The sequence below is a fragment of the Megalobrama amblycephala genome, linkage group LG18 (genome assembly GCF_018812025.1).
Source record: "Megalobrama amblycephala isolate DHTTF-2021 linkage group LG18, ASM1881202v1, whole genome shotgun sequence".
Lineage (NCBI taxonomy): Eukaryota > Metazoa > Chordata > Actinopteri > Cypriniformes > Xenocyprididae > Megalobrama > Megalobrama amblycephala.
This window is the reverse complement of record NC_063061.1, coordinates 11857243-11879017: the sequence shown is the minus strand read 5'-3', so window position 1 is coordinate 11879017 and position 21775 is coordinate 11857243. Positions and strand designations below refer to the sequence as shown.

The 21775-nt window shown below is 37.8% G+C and overlaps 1 protein-coding gene across 4 annotated transcripts in view; it reads right to left on the bottom strand.

Moving 5' to 3' along the window:
- Positions 1-21686, bottom strand: part of capn5b (calpain 5b) — a 44833-nt gene extending 23147 nt beyond the window's left edge. For all 4 annotated transcript variants that reach the window (XM_048167461.1, XM_048167463.1, XM_048167462.1 and 1 more), the window contains exons 1-3: positions 21063-21686; positions 13568-13740; positions 318-449 (exon numbers count right to left, since the gene is read on the bottom strand). In XM_048167461.1, coding sequence (XP_048023418.1) covers positions 318-449; positions 13568-13732 — 297 coding nt within the window. In that variant the 5' untranslated portion in view covers positions 13733-13740; positions 21063-21686. The remainder of the gene's footprint in view (positions 1-317; positions 450-13567; positions 13741-21062) is intronic.
- Positions 21687-21775: the final 89 nt, after the last annotated feature.

Genomic DNA, 21775 nt, shown 5'->3' with positions numbered 1-21775 from the left:
GTTGTTATATTATTATATATTCTTACATATTGTTATTATTTTTTTTTTTAAATGGCCACCATATTCAAGGATGCTCACTTGATTAATCAGTGCTCAGTATTTCCACACAAGTCTTCTCACAGTTATACTTCCATACTGAAAAGCAATGGACATTAAGATGGACTCCATTTTAAATTCTCTTCCTTCATTTAGCTCTGATTCAAGAAATACCTTTTCCCAAATATTGTTTTTTCCATCTGCGTGGAAGCAGTGTCACATCTTAGAGGGAACATTACATATATACAGAATATACGCGTTTACACACTCTACTAACTTACTTTCTGCCATAGAGACTCTCGGGAAGCCAAGCTGGTGCAGGCCGCCACAAACCAGCAGTTTCCCAGCTGCCCTTGGTGCAGATCATGGGCACTGATCCCATCCACAAACAAGTGAGGATCATCGCACAGCTCCTGTTGGAGAAACAGACATAAAGAGAGAGAGAGAAAGATGTATGAGTGTGAAATTGGTGAGGGAAACCCCCCCCCCCAAAAAAAATCAAAAAGCATAGTGTGAATAACAAACATGGACCCAGGGTAAACAAAGATATATTTTAAAGAAAGACTGCAAAGATCATATCCAAAAAATATAGTACATTTTGCTTCATTATGATTAATGAAAAGAGGGGAACACAAAAAGTACTTGAAAAAGTGTTGGAAACATAAGCAGGGCACAGGCTCTTTAATTAATTTAATAATAGTTATGAATTGTAGATGAAGTAGTGCAGTGCTGAAAGCGGTTATAAATCACAAGACTCTCCTTTGCTCTGAAATCATCTAGCACACCTCTGCACCAGCCTCTTCCCAACCACAGGGACACAAAGCCCAGAAACAACAAGGAGGAAGTGAGATTTGAAGTGACCTAAAAGTAAAGGTCTGCATCCCTTTAAACAGCTGACATATACTGGGCACAGTCACAGCAGCTGAGGGGAATGTAGCAACTCACAGGCTATAGCTCATTTTGCCTCAGTGTTGACGTTCTCTCAAAGGAGCCGCCGCAAATGAACCCTGGTAAAAGACTAAATGCTTTAATAAGCACCTAACAAACCTGTAATGCCTTTTAAAAGCTTAGGGGTGATTCTTCTGATGACAACTTGTGTAGACAATCACAAAAAAAATATTTCTATACAATGAAAATGGATGGATGGATGGATAATATCCTTCGGTCCGAGGATGTCCTACCTGCCTTTCAACATATGTCTTTACATACCCTCGCACACCCTGTTCGCGCAGACGTCATACGTCATCAGCGCGTTTCATGCTATGTAGAGTTTATACAAACAGATGAGCACCACAACCAAAACAGCAGTCACATTTTACAGTTCCTCCTGAACCAAAAAAACATGCTTATGCTGCATTGACGCCATAACTAACGTAATTTGGAAGAGATGGAAACCCGTGACGTTATACTCAGAGCAGTTTGTGGCTCGAATTTATGCATTTCAATGGCAACACTATCAACGCCAAAATGAATCTGCAGCAGTCAGGTGGTACAGGTCAGTGCTCTTTAAGTTGTTTACATTCATTATTATTATAATGTTATGTGCTTTGATTCATGAGGTAGTTTAACTCAGTCTCGTGTGACGCTTTTGTTTGCTCCCTGCTGTATGCGGTCATGTGTTTTGGAGGTGTGGCTTTGGAGATGCTCTGAAGGGAGGGTGGGATCTTACGCTTTCAAAGCTAGCTTGCTATTGCTAGCCTCTCAGAAAAGTATCTACTTTACCCTTAAGCAATATTACACAAGTAATGAGCGAGATGTCACACAAGTGGTTTTTTTGTCCCGAATAGAACAAGTGCAAATGTTATTCATTTTATACAGTCAATAACTAAGAAGTTAAAGGTGCCCTAGAATTAAATATTGAATTTATATTGGCATAATTGAATAACAAGAGTTCAGTACATGGAAAAGACAAACACTGAGTTTCAAACTCCATTGTTTCCTCCTTCTTATATAAATCTCATTTGTTTAAAAGACCTCCGAAGAACAGGCGAATCTCAACATAACACTGACTGTTACGTAACAGTCGGGGTGTACGCCCCCAATATTTGCATATGCCAGCCCATGATCAAGGCATTACACAAGGGCCGAACGTCTGGATGTGCACAGCTGAATCATCAGACTAGGTAAGCAAGCGAAAAATGGCAGATGGAGCAATAATAACTGACATGATCATTGATAACATGATATTTTTAGTGATATTTGTAAATTGTCTTTCTAAATGTTTCGTTAGCATGTTGCTAATGTACTGTTAAATGTGGTTAAAGTTGCCGTCGTTTATTACTGTATTCACAGAGACAAGAGTCGTCGCTATTTTCATTTTTAAACACTTGCAGTCTGTATAATTCATAAACAACTTCAATCTTTATAAATCTCTCAAACAGTGTGTAATGTTAGCTTTAGCCATGCAGCATAGCCTCAAACTCATTCAGAATCAAATGTAATACATCCAAATAAATACTATACTCACATAATCCAATGTATGCATGCAGCATGCATGACGAACATCTTGTAAAGATCCATTTTGAGGGTTATATTAGCTGTGTGAACTGTTTTTATGCTGTTCAAGGCAAGCGCGAGCTCCGGGGCGGGGGAGCGGGAGATTTAAAGGGGCCGCAACCTATATATCGGTGCATAGTTAATGATGCCCCAAAATAGGCAGTTAAAAAAATGCATTAAAAAAAATCTATGGGGTATTTTGAGCTGAAACTTCACAGACACATTCAGGGGACACCTTAGACTTATATTACATCTTTTAAAAAGAAGTTCTAGGGCACCTTTAATATTGCATTATATTTTAGACACCATATTGACTGTTTTTGCTTAATTTTGCCTACGAAAATATTACAGCAGAACTGTAGTGCATCTCTGAACAACACACAGTGGTGTTTAGTTCTGATTCTGAATGAATCACTATTTTGAACGAACTGGGTGAACCAATGATTCAATGGCCCATTCATAAAGAGAGCCATTTAATTCCTGAATGAATCAGCCGTTTGAAATAATAGAATGAATGAATGAGTCAATGATTTACTCATTTAGACATTTACTGTTTCATTTTAATTCAGATGCAGCTTCTGGAGAAAAAAAATCATGGCCGTTGTAGCCTAAAGTTTTGTGTAATAAATTCTATGTTGAATCAAATAAAATATTTCTTTCTAAAGTTACTTTTTATAATATTTATTTGATGTTCACAATAATGACTTCAAATTATCTTTTGGGGGTAATTTCTCAGACAAACTGTGCAATTAATTTGCAGTTAATTAGATTAATTAATCTGCACATCATGTAATTAATTAGATTATCAATTTTAATTGCTTGACAGCCCTAATTAAAATATATATCACTGAACGTAATGGTAACTGATTCAGCGAGTACACCCAAAAAAATGCTGGGTTAAAAACAACCCAAGTTGGGTTGGGTTAAAAGTTAAATGTTTGCCCAACATGCTTTATTTAGCCAAACTATTGATTAAAAATTACTATATGGCTGGCTTAAAATGAACCCAAAATAGGTTGGAAGTTAAAAATCAGACACGTAATTACTAGAGAGGCAACAACAATAATCAAAAGGTAAACATTTATTAATAAGCAATTTAATAAATATGTATTGTTTAATTGTTATTTCTTAAACATATTAATAAATGGTAATTCCCAACATACTTTGGGTTCATTTTAAGCAAGCAATACAGTAATTATTGAACAACAGTTGAGTTAAATAAAACTACCCAGCATGATGGGCAAACATTTAACCAAACCGCTAGGTTAAAACAACCCAATCACTGGGTTTGTCCATTTTCAACCCAACTTGGGTTGTTTTTAACCCAGAATTTTTTTTTTTTGAGTGTAAAGGTGCCGTCACATTAGGGCAACTTCTGTGAAATTTAAGTAGGTCCACTGTCAATAGTGAAGCACCGATACTCAGAGGTCACTTCCAAACCAAGCAGCTATATATGGGAAAACACAGCAAATTTGAGTGTTAAAAGTAAAAAACCAACAACAATTTGAATTCGATGTGAAATCTGCATCTACTCAGGCGAAGTTCCAGATTGCTTGGATTCCTACTGACATGACTGAATTTGTCCCATTCAAAGGTAAATGTGATGTACCTTAATTCTTAAGTCACGAGTCTTTTTATAGGATTAGTTCACCCCAAATTAAAATTTCCTGATAATTTACTCACCCCAAGATCATGACCCCACGTCATTAAGATGTTCGTGTCTTTCAGTCGAAAAGAAATTAAGATTTTTGAGGAAAACATTCCAGGATTTTTCTCCATACACTAGACTTCAACGGGGACTAGCTATGTGATGCACATCCATGACTTCACATATTACATAATCACATTGGAAAGGTCATGCGTGATGTAGGCGGAAGTACCGACCCAATGTGCAAGACTAAGTCATGTGCAAAAGTGCAAATGTGCAAAGACCAAGTCAAATGCCCTTTACAAAAAAAAAAAAAAAAAAAAAAAAGGTAAAACAACAATGTCGGATGATTTCCGCCTACATCACGCATGACCTTTCCAACGTGACTATGTGATGCGTGATGTCACGGACGCACATTGTAGAGCTAGTGCAAGATGAGCATTTGTGGTTAAAAAGTATATACATTTTTATTTTATTTTTTAGAAAATGTCCTATCGTTTTGCTAGACAAGACCCCTATTCCTCAGCTAGGATCATGTAGAGCCTTTTGAAGCTGAATTGAAACTGCAATTTGGACCTTCAACCCACTATATGGAGAAAAATCCTGGAATGTTTTCCTCAAAAACTAAGTTTTTTCAACTGAAGAAAGAAAGACATGAACATCTTGGATGACACAGGGGTAAATTATCAGGAAATTTTAATTCTGGATTGAACTAATCCTTTAAAAGGACTGGCTCAAAATAGTAATTTTTTCAGGAATCAGACTACACCGGTTGCACTATATGTTTCTGATTTACTAAAAAGAACCAGGTCATAAGAGCCTTTTATTTGTAAAGAAGACTATACCAATGTATGATTCTGCTAAACTAAAAAGCACCAGTTCATAAGAATCATTTGTTCAGGAATCAAACTACACTGTTTGCAAATTGTGGTTTTGATTCACTAAAAAGAACTGGTCGGACGACACTGATAACGTGTGAAAGAATTGCTTTCTTGCCACTATTTTTGCAGTACACATGTTTTTTTATGGGGTAAATTTCTTTTGGTCTTGAATTTTAAGAATCAATATGAAGTTCAAATGAGAACAAATAAATATCTACTAGTCGTCTCACACTTATTTTAAGAATGACTAAAAAAGTGGTCATGTCTTATCTTGCCTAAGGTACCAATTGAGCCTGGATCCCCTGAAAATCCATACGAGCATGCTGCTTCGGTTGGTCTGTGGGAGGTACACAAAATACATGTTCTCACAGTCCAAGTTTACTCACAACACCCATTTGTTTCTCACGTTGGGCTATCTGAAATCATTTACACAGCTCAGCAGGAGAGGACTCTCCTCGCTATCCAGCCGGCACACATCCAGCCCAGCACTCACACCAGCAACATTTCATTCTTTCAGCGCTGAGCCTCTCTCGCCCCCTCAACAACTAGAGATGAGACATTTCATCATGCCCCCTTGGTGTGTGAGAACGAAGTGCAATGATATGAGGAAAAACACATACACACAGCACACGCTAGACACACTTCTCTATTTCATAGCCAAGAAACCCAGACATGCAACACTGAAACTCTGTTTTTGTTTGTGGCCTGCATATAAAGCTTGATACAATGAAAGTGCATGACTGATTTTCCATCAGACCTTCTGATATTACCACTCTGTCATTCATTACAGAATGTTATTCGGTCAAAGTTTGACTCAGACAGGAATACAAATTATTTTAGGTGCTGTAGTCATTCTAAGAGCATTGCTAGGTCATTTTGGGTTTCACTGATCTGATTAAAAATCAATCCACTATAACTTGATTCATTGCTGCCTTCTCATTTCTGACAGTTCGTTAGGATTCTGATTTTTGATCAACAAATGAGCAGCGATGAATCTAACAAATCTATTTTAAACCTTCAAAGGTGCTCTGACTTCAGATTAATCAATAAAACACTTGTCTAATAAATGTCATTTGTGTGTGGTTGAGTGAAAGAAAAAAAAAAAAAGTATATACAGGGAGTGCAGAATTATTAGGCAAGTTGATTTTCTGATCATATTTTTTTCCCAAGCACATTTTACCAATTCCAATCCACATCAATCTTAATAACTACTATTAATATTGTTTTTAATCATTTATAAGTGATATATAATTGTTCATGAAGGCTGGAAATGAAAAATGCCTTATATTCAGGTGTGCAGAATTATTAGGCAAGTTTTCTTTTACAGGCAAAATGAGCCAAAAAAGAGATTTAACTCAGACTGAAAAGTCAAAAATTATTAAATACTCATGAGAAGGACGCAATACTAATGCAATACTAGAAATTGCAAAGTTAAAGCATGACCAAGGGACAGCAAAATGCTCATTGGGTCAGCGGGGTCAGACAAAAACAGGTGGAAAAGAAAAGACACGTTAACTGCAAAATAATTAAGAATTAAGGTGAAGAATTAAGTGTGAAACCATCAGGAACCCTTTAGTCTCCAGCGCCACCATTTTCCAGAGCTGCAACCTACCTGGAGTCTCCAGAAGTGCAAGGTGTTAGGATCTCAGAGACTTAGGTTAGCTAAAGAATCCTAAAAAATGACCTGCTCTTGATAAGAATCACAAGCTGAAGTGTTATAAAATACATGAAGACTGGGTTTTAATAGGGCTTATAGACAGACAGCTTGAGAATGACTCCTGATGGACCAGCACCACATCCTCTTGTACCACTGTTTGAAGAATTTATCCAGAATCTGGCAGTAAGGTGTTTGAGTTCACTTTTAGTCCATCTCTTATCCTGAAATGTCTGTCTTGCAGAGATGGACTAAAAATGATCTTCCAAAACTTACTGCCAGATTCTGGAAGATAAATTCTTCAAACAGTGGTACAAGAGGATGTGGTGCTGGTCCTTCAGGAGTCACTCTCAAGCTGTCTGTTTATAAGGCCTATAAAAACCCAGTCTTCATGTATTTTATAACACTTCAGCTTGTGATTCTTATCAAGTGCGGGTCATTTTTTAGGATTCTTTAGCTAACCTAAGTCTCTGAGATCCTGAGACCTTGCACTTCTGGAGACTCCAGGTAGGTTGCAGTTCTGGAAAATGGTGGCGCTGGAGACTAAAGGGTTCCTGATGGTTTCACACATAATTCTTAATTATTTTGCAGTTAACGTGTCTTTTCTTTTCCACCTGTTTTTGTCTGACCCCGCTGACCCAATGAGCATTTTGCTGTCCCTTGGTCATGCTTTAACTTTGCAATTTCTAGTATTGCATTAGTATTGCGTCCTTCTCATGAGTATTTAATAATTTTTGACTTTTCAGTCTGAGTTAAATCTCTTTTTTGGCTCATTTTGCCTGTAAAAGAAAACTTGCCTAATAATTCTGCACACCTGAATGTAAGGCATTTTTCATTTCCAGCCTTCATGAACAATTATATATCACTTATAAATGATTAAAAACAATATTAATAGTAGTTATTAAGATTGATGTGGATTGGAATTGGTAAAATGTGCTTGGGAAAAAAATATGATCAGAAAATCAACTTGCCTAATAATTCTGCACTCCCTGTATATAACAAGGTTTAAGTAAAAGCTCTAAACCAAATGAGCTGCCTTGCTGGTTAGTCTCTACAAAGACAGCTATCTTCTAAGGCAGCATCCAAACTGAAATAAACCTTATAAAACAAAATATAAAAATATAACGCTGTTTACATAGACAGTACAAATACAGCTGTTCACTCTGGCATTAGCATGATGCTAAGCTAATGCCATCATAGGCTCAATAAATGCTTTTTTCAGTATTTAATGTTTTTTTTTTTTCCTCCAACATTTTATATCCATTATGGTTGGACAAATATTTTCACCAAACTCATCCATACGTTAATAGATACAATGTTCATTTGTCCAAAATTCTTTAAAGGCAATATAATGATATTGACTACAGTGTTGTTATTGTTAACAAATACTAAAACTATTTTTTAAAAGTTTTCAGCAATTGAAATAAAGTTGAAATAAAATTAAATATAAATCTTTGATGAAAAATCTAAAGTTAAAAATTTAAACAAAAAATAGAAATGTTGCATTGGCAACTAACTAAATGAAGCTGACATACTAAAACAGAAAAGAAGATTTATTAAAGCAAAATAGAAATAGAAATGATGACAAAAGCGCATAACAAAATTACGGAAATAAACACTAAATTGAAAATATAAAATAATATTCATATTCATATACAATATATTAATTATATGAATGAATACTGCAATAATATACATTATTATTATTATTATTTATTCATGATTTAACTCCATATTAGCAACAATGGCTATTCATGGCAATATTTACAGTATTTAAAAAATTTATAATAATATACAAGTAATATTAAAATGCACTGGCTAACCATATTACGGAAAAGTCTTCTAGAATGTAACTTCTCTGCTGAAAAAAAATCCTTAACCAGTCTATACTACACAGCAAAATCCCCAGAGTTAAATCAACTCCGCTCAGAGTACATATGGTCCCTCTCTAAATAGTGTTAAAATAACACTGAAGCAGAGTTAAAGTTAATGAGATAATTAAGGAATTAAGTGATGATTGTGCATTAGTGATGATTGTGCGTTAGTGATGAACACCTGCTGTTAACAAGCAGAATCACTGAAGAAAAGAGAAACACATGAACTACAACTGACTTCAGTCACAGCCTTATTAATTGCTTAATTATCTTATTAACTTTAACTCTGCTTCAGTGTTACTTTAACACTATTTAGAGAGGGATATGTACTCTGAGCAGAGTTGATTTAACTCTGGAGATTTTACTGTGTAGTTTGCTGGTGTCCAAGCCTGATCATGTTGGTCTGTTGGCTGGTTTTTGAGGGGTTTTTGGCCTAATAATGCCTTAAAATGTTTCCTACACAAGCAGCTCACTATAGGTTACCTACAGTTGGACTAAACTATAGAAAACCTTCATAGGCTCCCAAGACAACACCATTTATCTCTAGCATGCAATACACGCACCTTTATTTGACAAGCATTTAGAGTTTTTTTGCGATTACTTTCATAGCTAAAAAGCCTGAAAAGGACATAATATCTTAAAATCCTTAAGTCCATTGTCTCCCCTGTTCACTTGTGGAACAAAGGACCCTGAGACAAAGACCCTGACAGAGAGAAAGAAAAGATATTGTTTGTGTGTGAATGCTCTCTTCAGAGGAGGGTTTTTAGTGGTACGTCTGTGGGTTGGTAGCTATTATGGAGTATTGTGCGTGCATGTGTGTGTTAAGAGGATGGGTGAGCTGACTGATTCATGCGCAAGGTCATATGTGTTATAGCTCAGCACTCCAGCCACCTCTGCGAACACACACACACTTTTTAATCACAGACCAAAATGGCACCCAAGGGGCAACCCTCTCTTGCGGCTAAGAGTTTTGTGTGTGTGTGTGTGTGTGTGTGTGTCCGTTTCTTTCACATTATCTCATGTATTGAGAGTTCACACACTAATATAAGTCATACTAATTTTGTCTTGGCCAGCTTTGAAAGATAAGACAGATTGGACTGCCAGACCAATCACAAAATCAATGAACACAAACTCAGACACCAGTGAGCCCACAGTTTGGATAAATGACCATCTACCACCCGTTCCACTGGCTCCAACTCATAAAACACAGTCTTCTCTTTGGAGAGCGGAGGTGACGAGAAATGGCAGGAGGGGAGGCAGAGAAGGAAGCGGGTGGGAGTGAGGAATGGTAAGTGGTTAAAAAAGTGTGATCAAGGACCCAAGGGGGAAAAGAGATTGAATTATGAAGCAGCTGCGGAGAACTGCATTAAAGCTCCTAATGGCGTTCACTCATTCAAAGTGATTTGTGGCAATGTCTTCATTCACGTCAAACATGGATAGAGTAAGAAGCATTTAATTTTTACAGTTCAGGGACAACAAACAACATGTCAGTGTGTGAAATTATTAGGCTCCTTCTTGATGTTGATTGATTTACAGTCAACATGGAATCAAAACTGGCACCGTTTCCTTTCTTAATACATTTTCTTTGCCTTATTGTGCATGGTTTATCCACACATGTTATTCCAAAGAAATGTTGACTTCAATTATAACCTGGATTAATGGCCACAGGAGCTGCTGTGGGTGCAATTCAGATGTCCCGGACTGGAACACTTCACTGCTGTGTTTGAGCGAGCTTGAGTGCGAATGAGATTCTGGGTCGGGCATCGTTCCAAGAGTGCGCGAGTGAGAGAAAGGGATAATTGACTTGGACAGGCTTGACACTTAGTATGCCCCTGGGCAAGACAGGCACGGGGGTAGGGGGAAGCATCACATTCCCAGCATCTCTGGGATTCGAAATGTTACAGATAGTTTTTAGGAAGCTGCAATGTATCATTAACTCAGTAATGAAGCAAAGGAAAGCTATCATGATGCTTCAAGAAGCCTGTTGATGTCTGTTTCCCCACAGCCAATGAGGTTTTACAGATCTAATGTGTCCTTATGAACTAACATCGACACTTTATGGTCGAAAACAACGCTGTCAAACAATTCTCCGAAAAATAAAGTCCAAAACAAAAACTGTAATTTAGTTTTGGAATTTCTGTCATCCTGTGATGGATGACAGACCGCCATTATGGATGAATGCCTCAGGCTGACCTTTCCTTCTGCCTTGGCTTGACAGTAACAACGATTATTGATTATACAAATGACGAATTACCAACAATGTTACTGATCAACATATATATTGCTCGATAACAAGAAGAATCCTATTTTTAGCACATTTGTGCTGTTCTAAAGCATGTTCTGTAGACTATAAGAAAAAAGATTAAAGGAAAGATAACATTTCATATTTTTGCAACTAACACTAAAGCACATAACCTATATTTAATGGAATGCATGGCAATTTATAAGAAATTATTAGTAGTTTAAGGAACATTTAGGCAGTATTCATCATCATCATCATCATCATCATCAGTCCCATGACCTGGTGTGGTCGTCAGGTCGCTGCGATGTTGAACATCTGATCAGGTCATGTGCTAGTGCCTGTGTCTCTGCAAAGTTTTCATGGTCCATTCTGTAATGTTGTCCGCCCACTTCTTTCTCTGTCTACCTCGTCTTCTGCCACCTGGGACATTACCTTGGAGGATTGTTGTGGACAGGTTATTGGCTCTGACAACATGTCCGTACCATTTCAGCTTTTTCTTTCTAACTATAGTAAGGAGGTCCTCATACTGGCCTGCTTCACGCCTGATGATGTTTCTCACTATTTCATTTGTGATGTGGTCCTTGTAAGAGATGCCAAGGATGGTTCTATAGCATCTCATTTCAAGTGCCTGGATTCTTCGTTGCAACTCTGCTGTAAGGGTCCAGGACTCACAGGCATATAAGAAGACTGAGAGGACAAGTGCACGCAGAAGTCTAATTTTTGTTTTTAGAGAGATATTTTTGTCTCTCCATACAAGTTTTAGCTTTGACATAGCTGCTGTTGTTTGCGCTGTCCTCACTAAAACTTCCGGTTTTGACCCCTCTTCACTGACGATAGATCCCAAATATTTGAAATGACTCACAGTTTCCAGTTCTTGTCCTCTAACTTCGATCATAGTAGTGATCTGCTTGTCACTATTTGCCATCAGCTTAGTTTTTTGAAGCACTTATCTCCATGCCAAACCTAGTAGATGTTTCATCCAGGTTCTTCACTAAGATGGCCAGCTCAGCTTCACTACCAGCTAGTCCATCAATGTCATCTGCAAATTGGAGATTGCTGATGATTCTTCCTACAATGCTGGCTGTGCCACAGTGATTCTCTAGGGCCTCACTCATGAGGCGGTATTAGCTAGTGTTTAACAACTTTTTTTGTCTAAAACTATTATTCAAGATTGGGGTCAGTATGAGATTGTTTCATGTTTTTGAAAGACGTCTCTTTAAAGGGTTAGTTCACCCAAAAATTAAAATTTTGTCATTTATTACTTACCCTCATGCCGTTCCACACCCGTAAGACCTTCGTTAATCTTCAGAACACAAAGATATTTTAGTTGAAATCCGATAGCTCTGTGAGGCCTCCATAGGGAGCAATGGACACTTCCTCTCTCAAGATTCATAAAGGTACTAAAAACATATTTAAATCAGTTCATGCGAGTACAGTGGCTCAATATTAATATTATAAAGCGACGAGAATATTTTTGGAGTACCAAAAAAACAAAATAACGACTTATTTAATGATGGTCGATTTCAAAACACTGCTTCATGAAGCTTCGGAGCATAAATGATTCAGTGTGTCGAATCATGATTCAGATCGCGTGTCAAACTGCCAACGGCTGAAATCACGTGACTTTGGCGCTCCGAACAGCAGATTTAACACACTGATTCATTATGCTCCGATGCTTCCTGAAGCAGTGTTTTGAAATCGGCCATCACTAAATAAGTCGGTATTTTGTTTTTTTGGTGCTCCAAAAATATTCTCGTCGCTTTATAATATTAATATTGAACCACTGTACTCACATGAACCGATTTAAATATGTTTTTAGTACCTTTATGGATCTTGATAGAGGAAGTGTCCATTGCTCCCTATGGAGGCCTCACGGAGCCATCGGATTTCAACTAAAATATCTTAATTCGTGTTCTGAAGATTAACGAAGGTCTTACGGGTGTGGAACGGCATGAGGGTGAGTAATAAATGACAGAATTTTCATTTTTGGGTGAATTAACCCTTTAATTTAACAAGGCTGCATTTATTTGATCAAAAATATAGTAAAACAGTAATTTTGTGAAATATAACCATTTTCTACATATTTTTTATACATTTTAAAAAGTAATTTATTCCTGTGATGGCAAAGCTGAATTTTCAGCATCATTACTCTAGTCTTAAGTGTCACATAATCATTTAGAAATTATTCTAATATGCCAATTTGGTGTTTAAGAAACATTTCTTATTATTAAAAATGTTGAAAACAGTTGAGCTGCTTAATATTTTGGTGGAAGCCCTGATATATGTTTTTCAGGATTCTTTGATGACTAGAACGTTCGAAAGAACAGCTTAAAAAAATGATAAGAACAGAAAAGAACATTAATTATAGAGTTCTGTACTCCAAAGCTCCATCGGTAAGGTCATTTTAACTAAAATGTAGCTGAAACAGCAGAGCATAGTGCAAGGAATACTAAGGTCACATGCTTAATTACCAGAGAAAATGTACAGTAGTAGCATGTATTTACATTATAAATGTAAATGGATTTACTTTAAAATGAACTGAATGTGTTCATTTTTAAGGGTCTGTTTTAAAGGTTTAACAAAGCAAAATCAATATCTTTTCAACCTGGAATCTGCTTAAGAACCTCTTGGGAACCTAGGAATCACAAGCATTGCAGGCCTCCTGTTTATCTCATTCACTTTGCTATCTGCTGAATGAATAATTGTAAATGTAAATCGTGAGTGCTAAGCACTGACCCCGGGTCTTTTCCAGTGCACATGGCCAATCCTGTTACCCAGGTAGAAGAGAGAGTGGTCTATGGCTGGAAACAGTGGGTCCTCAAACAGCTCTCCACTCTGTAGACACTGCCTCTTGAGGGTGGCGTAATGCTGCCCCTCGAAGGCCTTCACGGAGGAGAACATCTTTCAGCCTACAGAGGGACAACACAAACACAGAGAGAAAGAGAGAGAGAAACGCCAATGTAAAACACAGATTCACTGCAGATACAGTACGTGCTCTCACATTTGTGCGTATGAGTGCATGACTTTCTAGCTTAGTGTTTGTTCATTGTCTGTATTGCTCACAAAAATAGCACAAATTGACTGAAATCATCTCCAGTTCTGTAATTACTGGGTGGCGTTATGCACTTTCTGAAAGTATGGTGAACAGGTTTTAGTAGGTTGGAAATAGGTTAGCAGCATACAATCTTTTGATTGAGGCACTTAAACAATTAGTTCACTTTAAAATGAAAATTACCCCAAGCTTTACTCACCCTCAAGCCATCCTAGGTGTATTTCTTCTTTCTGATGAACACAATCTGAATTATATTAATAAATGTTTCTTATACAAACGCATCGCTTTACGTTTATGATGGATGGATGTACTTTCTTGAGCTTGTTGGTTCCATTCACTGCCATTATAAAGCTTGGAGGCATCAGGATATTTATTAATGTAACTCCGATTGTGTTCATCAGAAAGAAGAAATACACCTAGGATGGCTTGAGGGTGAGTAAAGCCTGGGGTAATTTTCATTTTAAAGTGAACGAATCCTTTAAGCTAACTAGATATATAGAAATATTTTTGATCAAATAAATGCAGTCTTGGAGAGAATAAGAGACTTCTTTCAAAAATATTTAAAAAATCTTACCAAGCCCAAACTTTTGAACAATACTATATACCCTAAATGGCAAATAAATTAAAACAAACTCTAGCTGATCACTTTACACATTGGTCTCTTCCTCTCTAAGTGGGCAGAATAAGGTGCACTGTGGCCCAAACAAAGTCATAAGTGCACCTGGCCAGACTCCATGAGACTGACAGAATCTAAAAATGCAATTAGACTTGACACACAAAAGATATACGGCCACAGTGAAACTGCTTTTTAGAGATTGATTGGAAGGAACACGTCCCTCTAGTCTCAATAATCTACAGGACACTGTCTGGTAGGAGGAGATGAAGTCAAGCGGCAGGAACCGTACCTGCAAAACTACCATGTCACTGTGACCCGGCGCCGCTTTAAATCCAGGTTGAACTGGAACGTATCATTACAGAGTTGTATTCATCTCAGAGACTGGTAGAGTAAAAGCGATGCCTACTGGGATGAGTGTGTCGGATTAGCACCCCTCTTCCACTGACTGGGGAATACCTTTTTTTGACTGAATGAGTCTATAAGAGCTATTCAAGAGTTTGAAAGTAGTTCAGATGAGTGAAACTTGAGAACATCTTATCCAGAGACGCCACATACAACACACCGTATCTGTTCAAATCTTCAGAAAAGGATCCTTCCGTCCATTTCTTTGCACATTTCCGACGTCTTGTCTGAAATGCATGGGCAGTCTGTCAATCACTGCTCTCTCAGAGGCTAGTTTCGAGAGCCGAGCTGCGGTGAATTATTCATCTTCACTCCCAGACCTTCAGGAAGATTAATTATGTCTTCAGCTTTCTGTCTATTCTCTCTGCACTAATGACAGAAAACTCTAGCTTATGTCATTCTACGGCCACATTTCCACTTAGAGCGGCTCTGCAGTGAAAATGTAAAGACTGGAGATAATAACAGCTCCATTATATGGTCACGCAATATCAAGTTAGCAAATGTAGGATGAAGCTTCCTCCGTATCTTGGTGATCTCATTAATTGGCGATGATAATAATGACATCATATTTGCATGTTATAGAAACAACATAATGATAAATTATGTTAATTAAAGGAATATTCTGGATTCAACACAAGTTAACATTAGCTCAACAGAATTTGGAGCTTTGTTATTGTTAACTTTAGTTTTAGTTGATTTTGATTTTCTATTGATTATTCTATTTTCTTTTTTAATAAAGCTGAAATAAAATAAAATTGAAATATTAGATGTTTGAGATAAAGTTTGAGATAACTTAAAACTAAAAAAATTAAACAAAAAATAGAAATTGAAGAAACAAAAAACAAAAAAACAAAACAAATATAAATGACAAAAAGTGCATACAAATAAAATATAAAAATAATTATACATACTATATAAATAATATTAAAATAACACTGAACACTGAACACGGAGACAAGAGCCGTCGCTATTTTCATTTTTAAACACTTGCAGTCTGTATAATGCATAAACACAACTTCATTCTTTATAAATCTCTCCAACAGTGTGTAATGTTAGCTTTAGCCACAAAGCACAGCCTCAAACTCATTCAGAATCAAATGTAAACATCTAAATAAATACTATACTCACATGATCCGACGCATGCATGCAGTATGCATGACGAACATCTTGTAAAGATCCATTTGAGGGTTATATTAGCTGTGTGAACTTTGTAAATGCACTGTATTATAGTTGAGAGCTCAGGGGGCAGGGAGCCCCGCGCGATTTAAAGGGGCCGCAGCCTGAATCGGTGCATAGTTAACGATGCCCCAAAATAGGCAGTTAAAAAAATTTATTAAAAAAAATCTATGGGGTATTTTGAGCTGAAACTTCACAGACACATTCAGGGGACACCTTAGACTTATATTACATCTTGTAAAAACTGGTTCTAAGGCACCTTTAAGAAGACAATAAAGACGAGAAGTGCCAGTAATAAAGTTTCAGTCATTGTTCAGGATAGTACATAGAACAGGGCGGGATTAAGGAATGGTAAAAGCATCTCCTCTCTATCTCTCTCAATTTTTTATATTATATATATATATATATATATATATATATATATATATATATATATATATATATATATATATATATATATATATATATATCTTCAATGTTCTGTAGGCAAGCAACAATGACTTGAACTTGATGCGAGCCACAACCGGAAGCCAGTGCAGAGAGATAAACAGGTGTGACATGGGCTCTTTTGGGCTCATTGAAGACAAGACATGCTGCTGTTTTTCCAATCATTTACAGAGGTTGGAAGTCCAGCTAGAAGAGCATTGCAATAGTCCAGGATAGAAATGACAAGGGCCTGGATGAGAAGTGGTGTTGCATGCTCAGTTAGGAAAGGCCTAATCATCCTGATGTTGTGCTGTGCAAACCTGCATGATTGTGCTTTTTTTGCAATGCAAGTTGTTTTAAGGTTTATGATCATGTCGACAAAGTTGTAAAATTGGACATAACTGTACACAGCAAAGGTTAAGTGTTTTTTTCCCCTACTGAAACTGCATCTTAAAGTTTACACATTTATTTTCATTGTAAGTGCCTCATTACAAACCAGATTTTTTCTGTTTTTTCACAAGAAAATGAGGGACATGTGGTAATCAATTTTTGTGGAAATCAACATTAAGCCACAAATGCAATTGACTGAACTTAAAAGTGAAATAAGTGATTCTCTACAGAAAAAAAAAATTGTTATACTGGTTCAAAGTTTCCTTATATCCTGATAGAAATCACTATGTTAAAGGCGATAGAGAGGATTTTTTCGTCGACTGAGAATCCAAAGACTGTTACTGAGTTTTTGAAATGAGCGCATGCGTAAGAACAACCCCCCTCCTTCACAGCTCATTTCAAAGGAACGCCTCCCAAAACTCGTGCACGAGTATTGGAACACGAGTGTTTACCACCGGCATTCGCTGTGTCGTGTTTTTTTGGATTCATTATGTCGGACTCACCGCAGGTAACTCATAATCTGCAGTTGTTACTCCTGTCTCCTGACAAAAACATTGCATGCGGCGCCTGTGGAGTGTGGAATGTTACTGGAGCGCGCAGCCGCACTCATCTCTCACAAGGAACGTCATGGCAGTGATTGACAAGCCAGAGGGCCAATCGTTTACGCGATGATCGCATAAACGATTGGCTGATGTTTTTAAGGCCCTACCTCGTGCAGATGATGCATATTAATATTATTACTTTCAGTGCACTTAATAAATAGTCTTTTATCAGTTAGTAAAGACAGTTTCAAGTAATATTGCAAAAATGTATAAAACAAAACATCCACTTTAGCACCTTTAAACGGTCTAAATGTATTTTTATAAATATATATCATCTGTGGAAGGCGTAGGACCTGAAAATGTTCATCCAATCATTATATTCGGTCAGAATTAAATAATACAATGTCCTACCTGCCTGTTAACGTATGTTTTTACATTCCCTCACGCACCCTGTTCGCACAGACATCATATGTCATCAGTGCGTTTCATGCTGTGTTTATACAGACAGACGTCAGTCACAAGCAACACAAATAAACAGCAGACACTTTTAACCAAATCAAAACAACAAGCTGCATTCACGCAATAACTAGAGATGGCAACCATTTGCATTCTAACAGGAGCTGTTCACATCCTCAGACTGGAATTATGTGTTTCAAGATCAACAGTATCAACACCGAAATTAATCTGCAGCAGTCAGGTACAAGTTCTCGAAGTTGTTTACATTCATAATTATTGAGATGTTATGTGCTTTGAGACATGAGGTAGTTTAACGCCATCTCTTGTGATGCTTTGCCAAGAGCAGCTGTGTGCACGCGCATTGTGTTTTGGAGGAGGCGTGGCTTTGGACGGCGATTTGCAGGGAGGGTGGGATCTCAAGCTTTCAATGCTAGCAGGCTAACGTTAGCATTTTCCAGATAACCTACTGCACCTATAACTTGCACTGAACCCTGAATTTTCCTTTGAAATTCTTTATAGCATCTCTTTTTTTTTTAACAGAGGACTTGTGGGTTCGTGACTAGGGACTGGTTTGGTACTGGAAACGCTGTTAACTTGGATGTACAGTACACTTGACTAGAGCACCTGGGGAAATGAAAACACTGCAGTTGGACAGCCAGCACGGCAGATGGTGCCTGGCCTTGTCTCGTGACTGACTCGTGACATCAGTGTGATGTCCACCACACAAGCAAACGGTCTCTCCTCTAACTCCTGACAAGAGGAAGCACATAGGCAGTGCTGATGCTTGCAAGTGGAATTCACACTTCAGGGTACCAAACAGTAGAACTGAGGGATCAAAGCAGCAAGAATATTATGTGATTACCATATGCATCTGTTCAGAAGGCTTTATGAATTGCTTAATGACAGATGTAATGTGCCAGTTGACAGATAGATAGAGGCCTTTTGACTCTCTCATACCCAACTTATACACTGCTTGCTCATAAAATTTTACAAGCGGGGTAGTGGAATGATGTGGTTAATGGTCTCGGCTCTATTAAGCATTACGCTTAATAAGAAAAAAACGACCCAGAATATTGAGTTCCTGAAGAAAATGCACTGTATGAATCCCACGGGACAGCAAGGCCAACATGGTGCACTACCTACTGAAACTCCTACTGTGGCAGTAGAAGGAGGGGTAGAGTAGGTGGTAAAAAGAGTGAGAGCACTAGAGAGGATAGCTGGCAGAGAAACAGTGCACCAAAGAGCTTGATGAAAACCCCCTCCCCTCTCTCACAATCACCATTTCAGGGTATCCCAGCTGCGTCACTGCAGCCACCTCATGAATACATGTAGTATGTCATTTCACCGACCATACAGTACACCTAGAATAACCCCAGTACACCATGACTCAGATTGTGCCTAAAAAAATGCATTGCTGAATCCATCACTATTGCTAAGAACAGTGTTGGATGGGTTACTTCTGGTACTGATTACAAACTGAATGACTAAAATTATTTTCAAAAGCATAATATGAAATATTACACTTTAGGAAATAATTTTGTACTGTTTTGACATAAATACACATAAAAAGCAAAGAGAAACATCATCAACATATTCGTAAAATGAATATTGTGCATTAAGTACTAATTAACACACTTTTCATTAACCATTGAATGAGTTTGACTAGTGAACTAGTAATGTTTACTAGCCCTTCTGGAAAATACAATATGGTGGTTGTTATTTGGAAAACTGTCTCTCTTTCTCTATTTTAGCTAGTCTAATGATCATCATTAGCTGGTACACAAACCAGCAACTTGTTGGTTATCACATTTTTGGTGGTTAAGCTGGTTTATAGAACATGGTGGCTAGCTAACCATTTAATGACCAGCTGATGACCTTAGCCCTGCTAGAAGAGAACTAGTTAGAGCACTAAATTAGCCAAATTCAATAGCCCCACTGGAGAACCAGTCTTAAAATGGTAGCAGTATTTTGGGACATGCTGGTTTCTAGGCAGTCTAAGATGATCATTAGCTGGTAAACCAACTTGGACCAGCAACAAACATGCAGCTAACAGCTGGTCATACCAGTTTGAGGTGGTCAGGCATGTTTTTAGAACATAGTGACTGGTAAACCAGCTAATGGCAATCCTAGACCAGCAAGAACATAACTAGTGAACTAGTTAGAGAGGTAAGTTTACTAGTGTTTTGTGACATGATAGCTGGTTTCTAGTTTCTAGTGAGCCTAAGATTGTCATTAACTGGTAAATAAACTTGGATCAGCAACAAACCAGATACTAATTTGTCATAGCAGTTTAAGGTGGTCAAGCTGGTTTTTAGAACATGGCCAACTAATAATCTTAGATCAGCCAGAAACCAGGTACCATGTCCTAAAAACACAGCTACTAGTTGGACTTCATAATAGGGAGTTAACTAGTCTTTTTACAATATATGTAGGCCTATAATGTGGATGTATACTTTTTGGAAAACAAGAATTCCTTTGCACAATGATATATTGGACTTCTAACTAATTTATTACCATTGAATCTAATTCATAAAAAATTAAAAATGTAATGTAGTATAATTACAAATGCTTCATCTGATTAGGTCAAACAGATTACATTACTACCCAATATTGACGGGACTACACAATAAGGTTTCAATAAGATTCAAACACAAACATGTCTTCAGATGATTTTGTTGCAATAACCTACAAGTTCTGGGTTAAAACACGTTATAATGGTTACCGATAACGAATGAGGGACTGTCAGACCGGTGGTCAAACTTATCTTAACAAGAAACCCAAGGCGTGGAGGCAACTAATTAACGACGTGAGACGAAAAGTGATTTCCTTTCCTGTTCAAGAATAATTGGGCTCTGCTTCACCCGAACGCTCCGAACAGATGCAGTAGGCTCCCAGTTCACACACTGGCTTTAAGCACATGACAAACTGTGCTTGGATAAGCCGCGAATCTCCATCAAATAAGAGCGCGATATTATTTTTTCGCCGCTGCACGCGTCCCGTCAGGTGGCAAGATTTACCTCTCGCGCTCAGAATTAACATAAATCCGCGCGCTCACCTCGTTTGTACGGATAATTACAGTCTCGCATTCTAAACCGTGTCAAATTCGATCTGATGTCACACACTGCTAGTGTAATAGAACACGGCCTTCCTGTCTATGAAATAATACAGTACCTGAGCACAACTCCAGTCCCACGGTGGCGTCTCTCTCTCTCCGGTCCTCCCGGGATCCAGCGACGTTCTTGCGGTCCCGTGCAACTGAGGCTCTTCTCCGAGCTCCGGATCACTCTCGCGCGTGTCTGGGAGGGGCCTACGAGCGGAGGGGGGACTCCTAGTCTGAGCATGTGCGGCGGGGTAGACACCAATGTATGCCCAGACACACACACACACACACACTCGATGACAATAACACTGTGATTGCAATAATGAATAAATGATGCATTATTTGTTGAAATAGTGCCATTATTCAAAAGCATTAGCGTGTAATTCAACATAATACTATTCTTGCAGTATTATAATCAGAAGCTACTGTCCATCTCGTCAGCACCATGGACAGCGGCAGTGTACATTTCTAACTTGCCACTAGGGAGATAAACAGGGACACACTAAGCAGAGGCTCTACAGAGGAGGAAAAGACGCCTGAGGCCTGCAGTTCTCTGCAATAACATACAATGCTGGGGATAATTTGATTACTAACAAGAGAATTGGTCTGAACTTTACATTTTCTAAAGGCACATGTTGTTTGCAATTGGATGTTCAGAGCTAGGTTCATTTGATAAGCTAGCAGTGAACCCAAAACAAACACAGCTGGATGGCTTTTTCAGGAAGTAAAGTAATATGTTGTTGGCGTCAAAAGTGATGAAACATAATTAAAAGATGCATTTAAG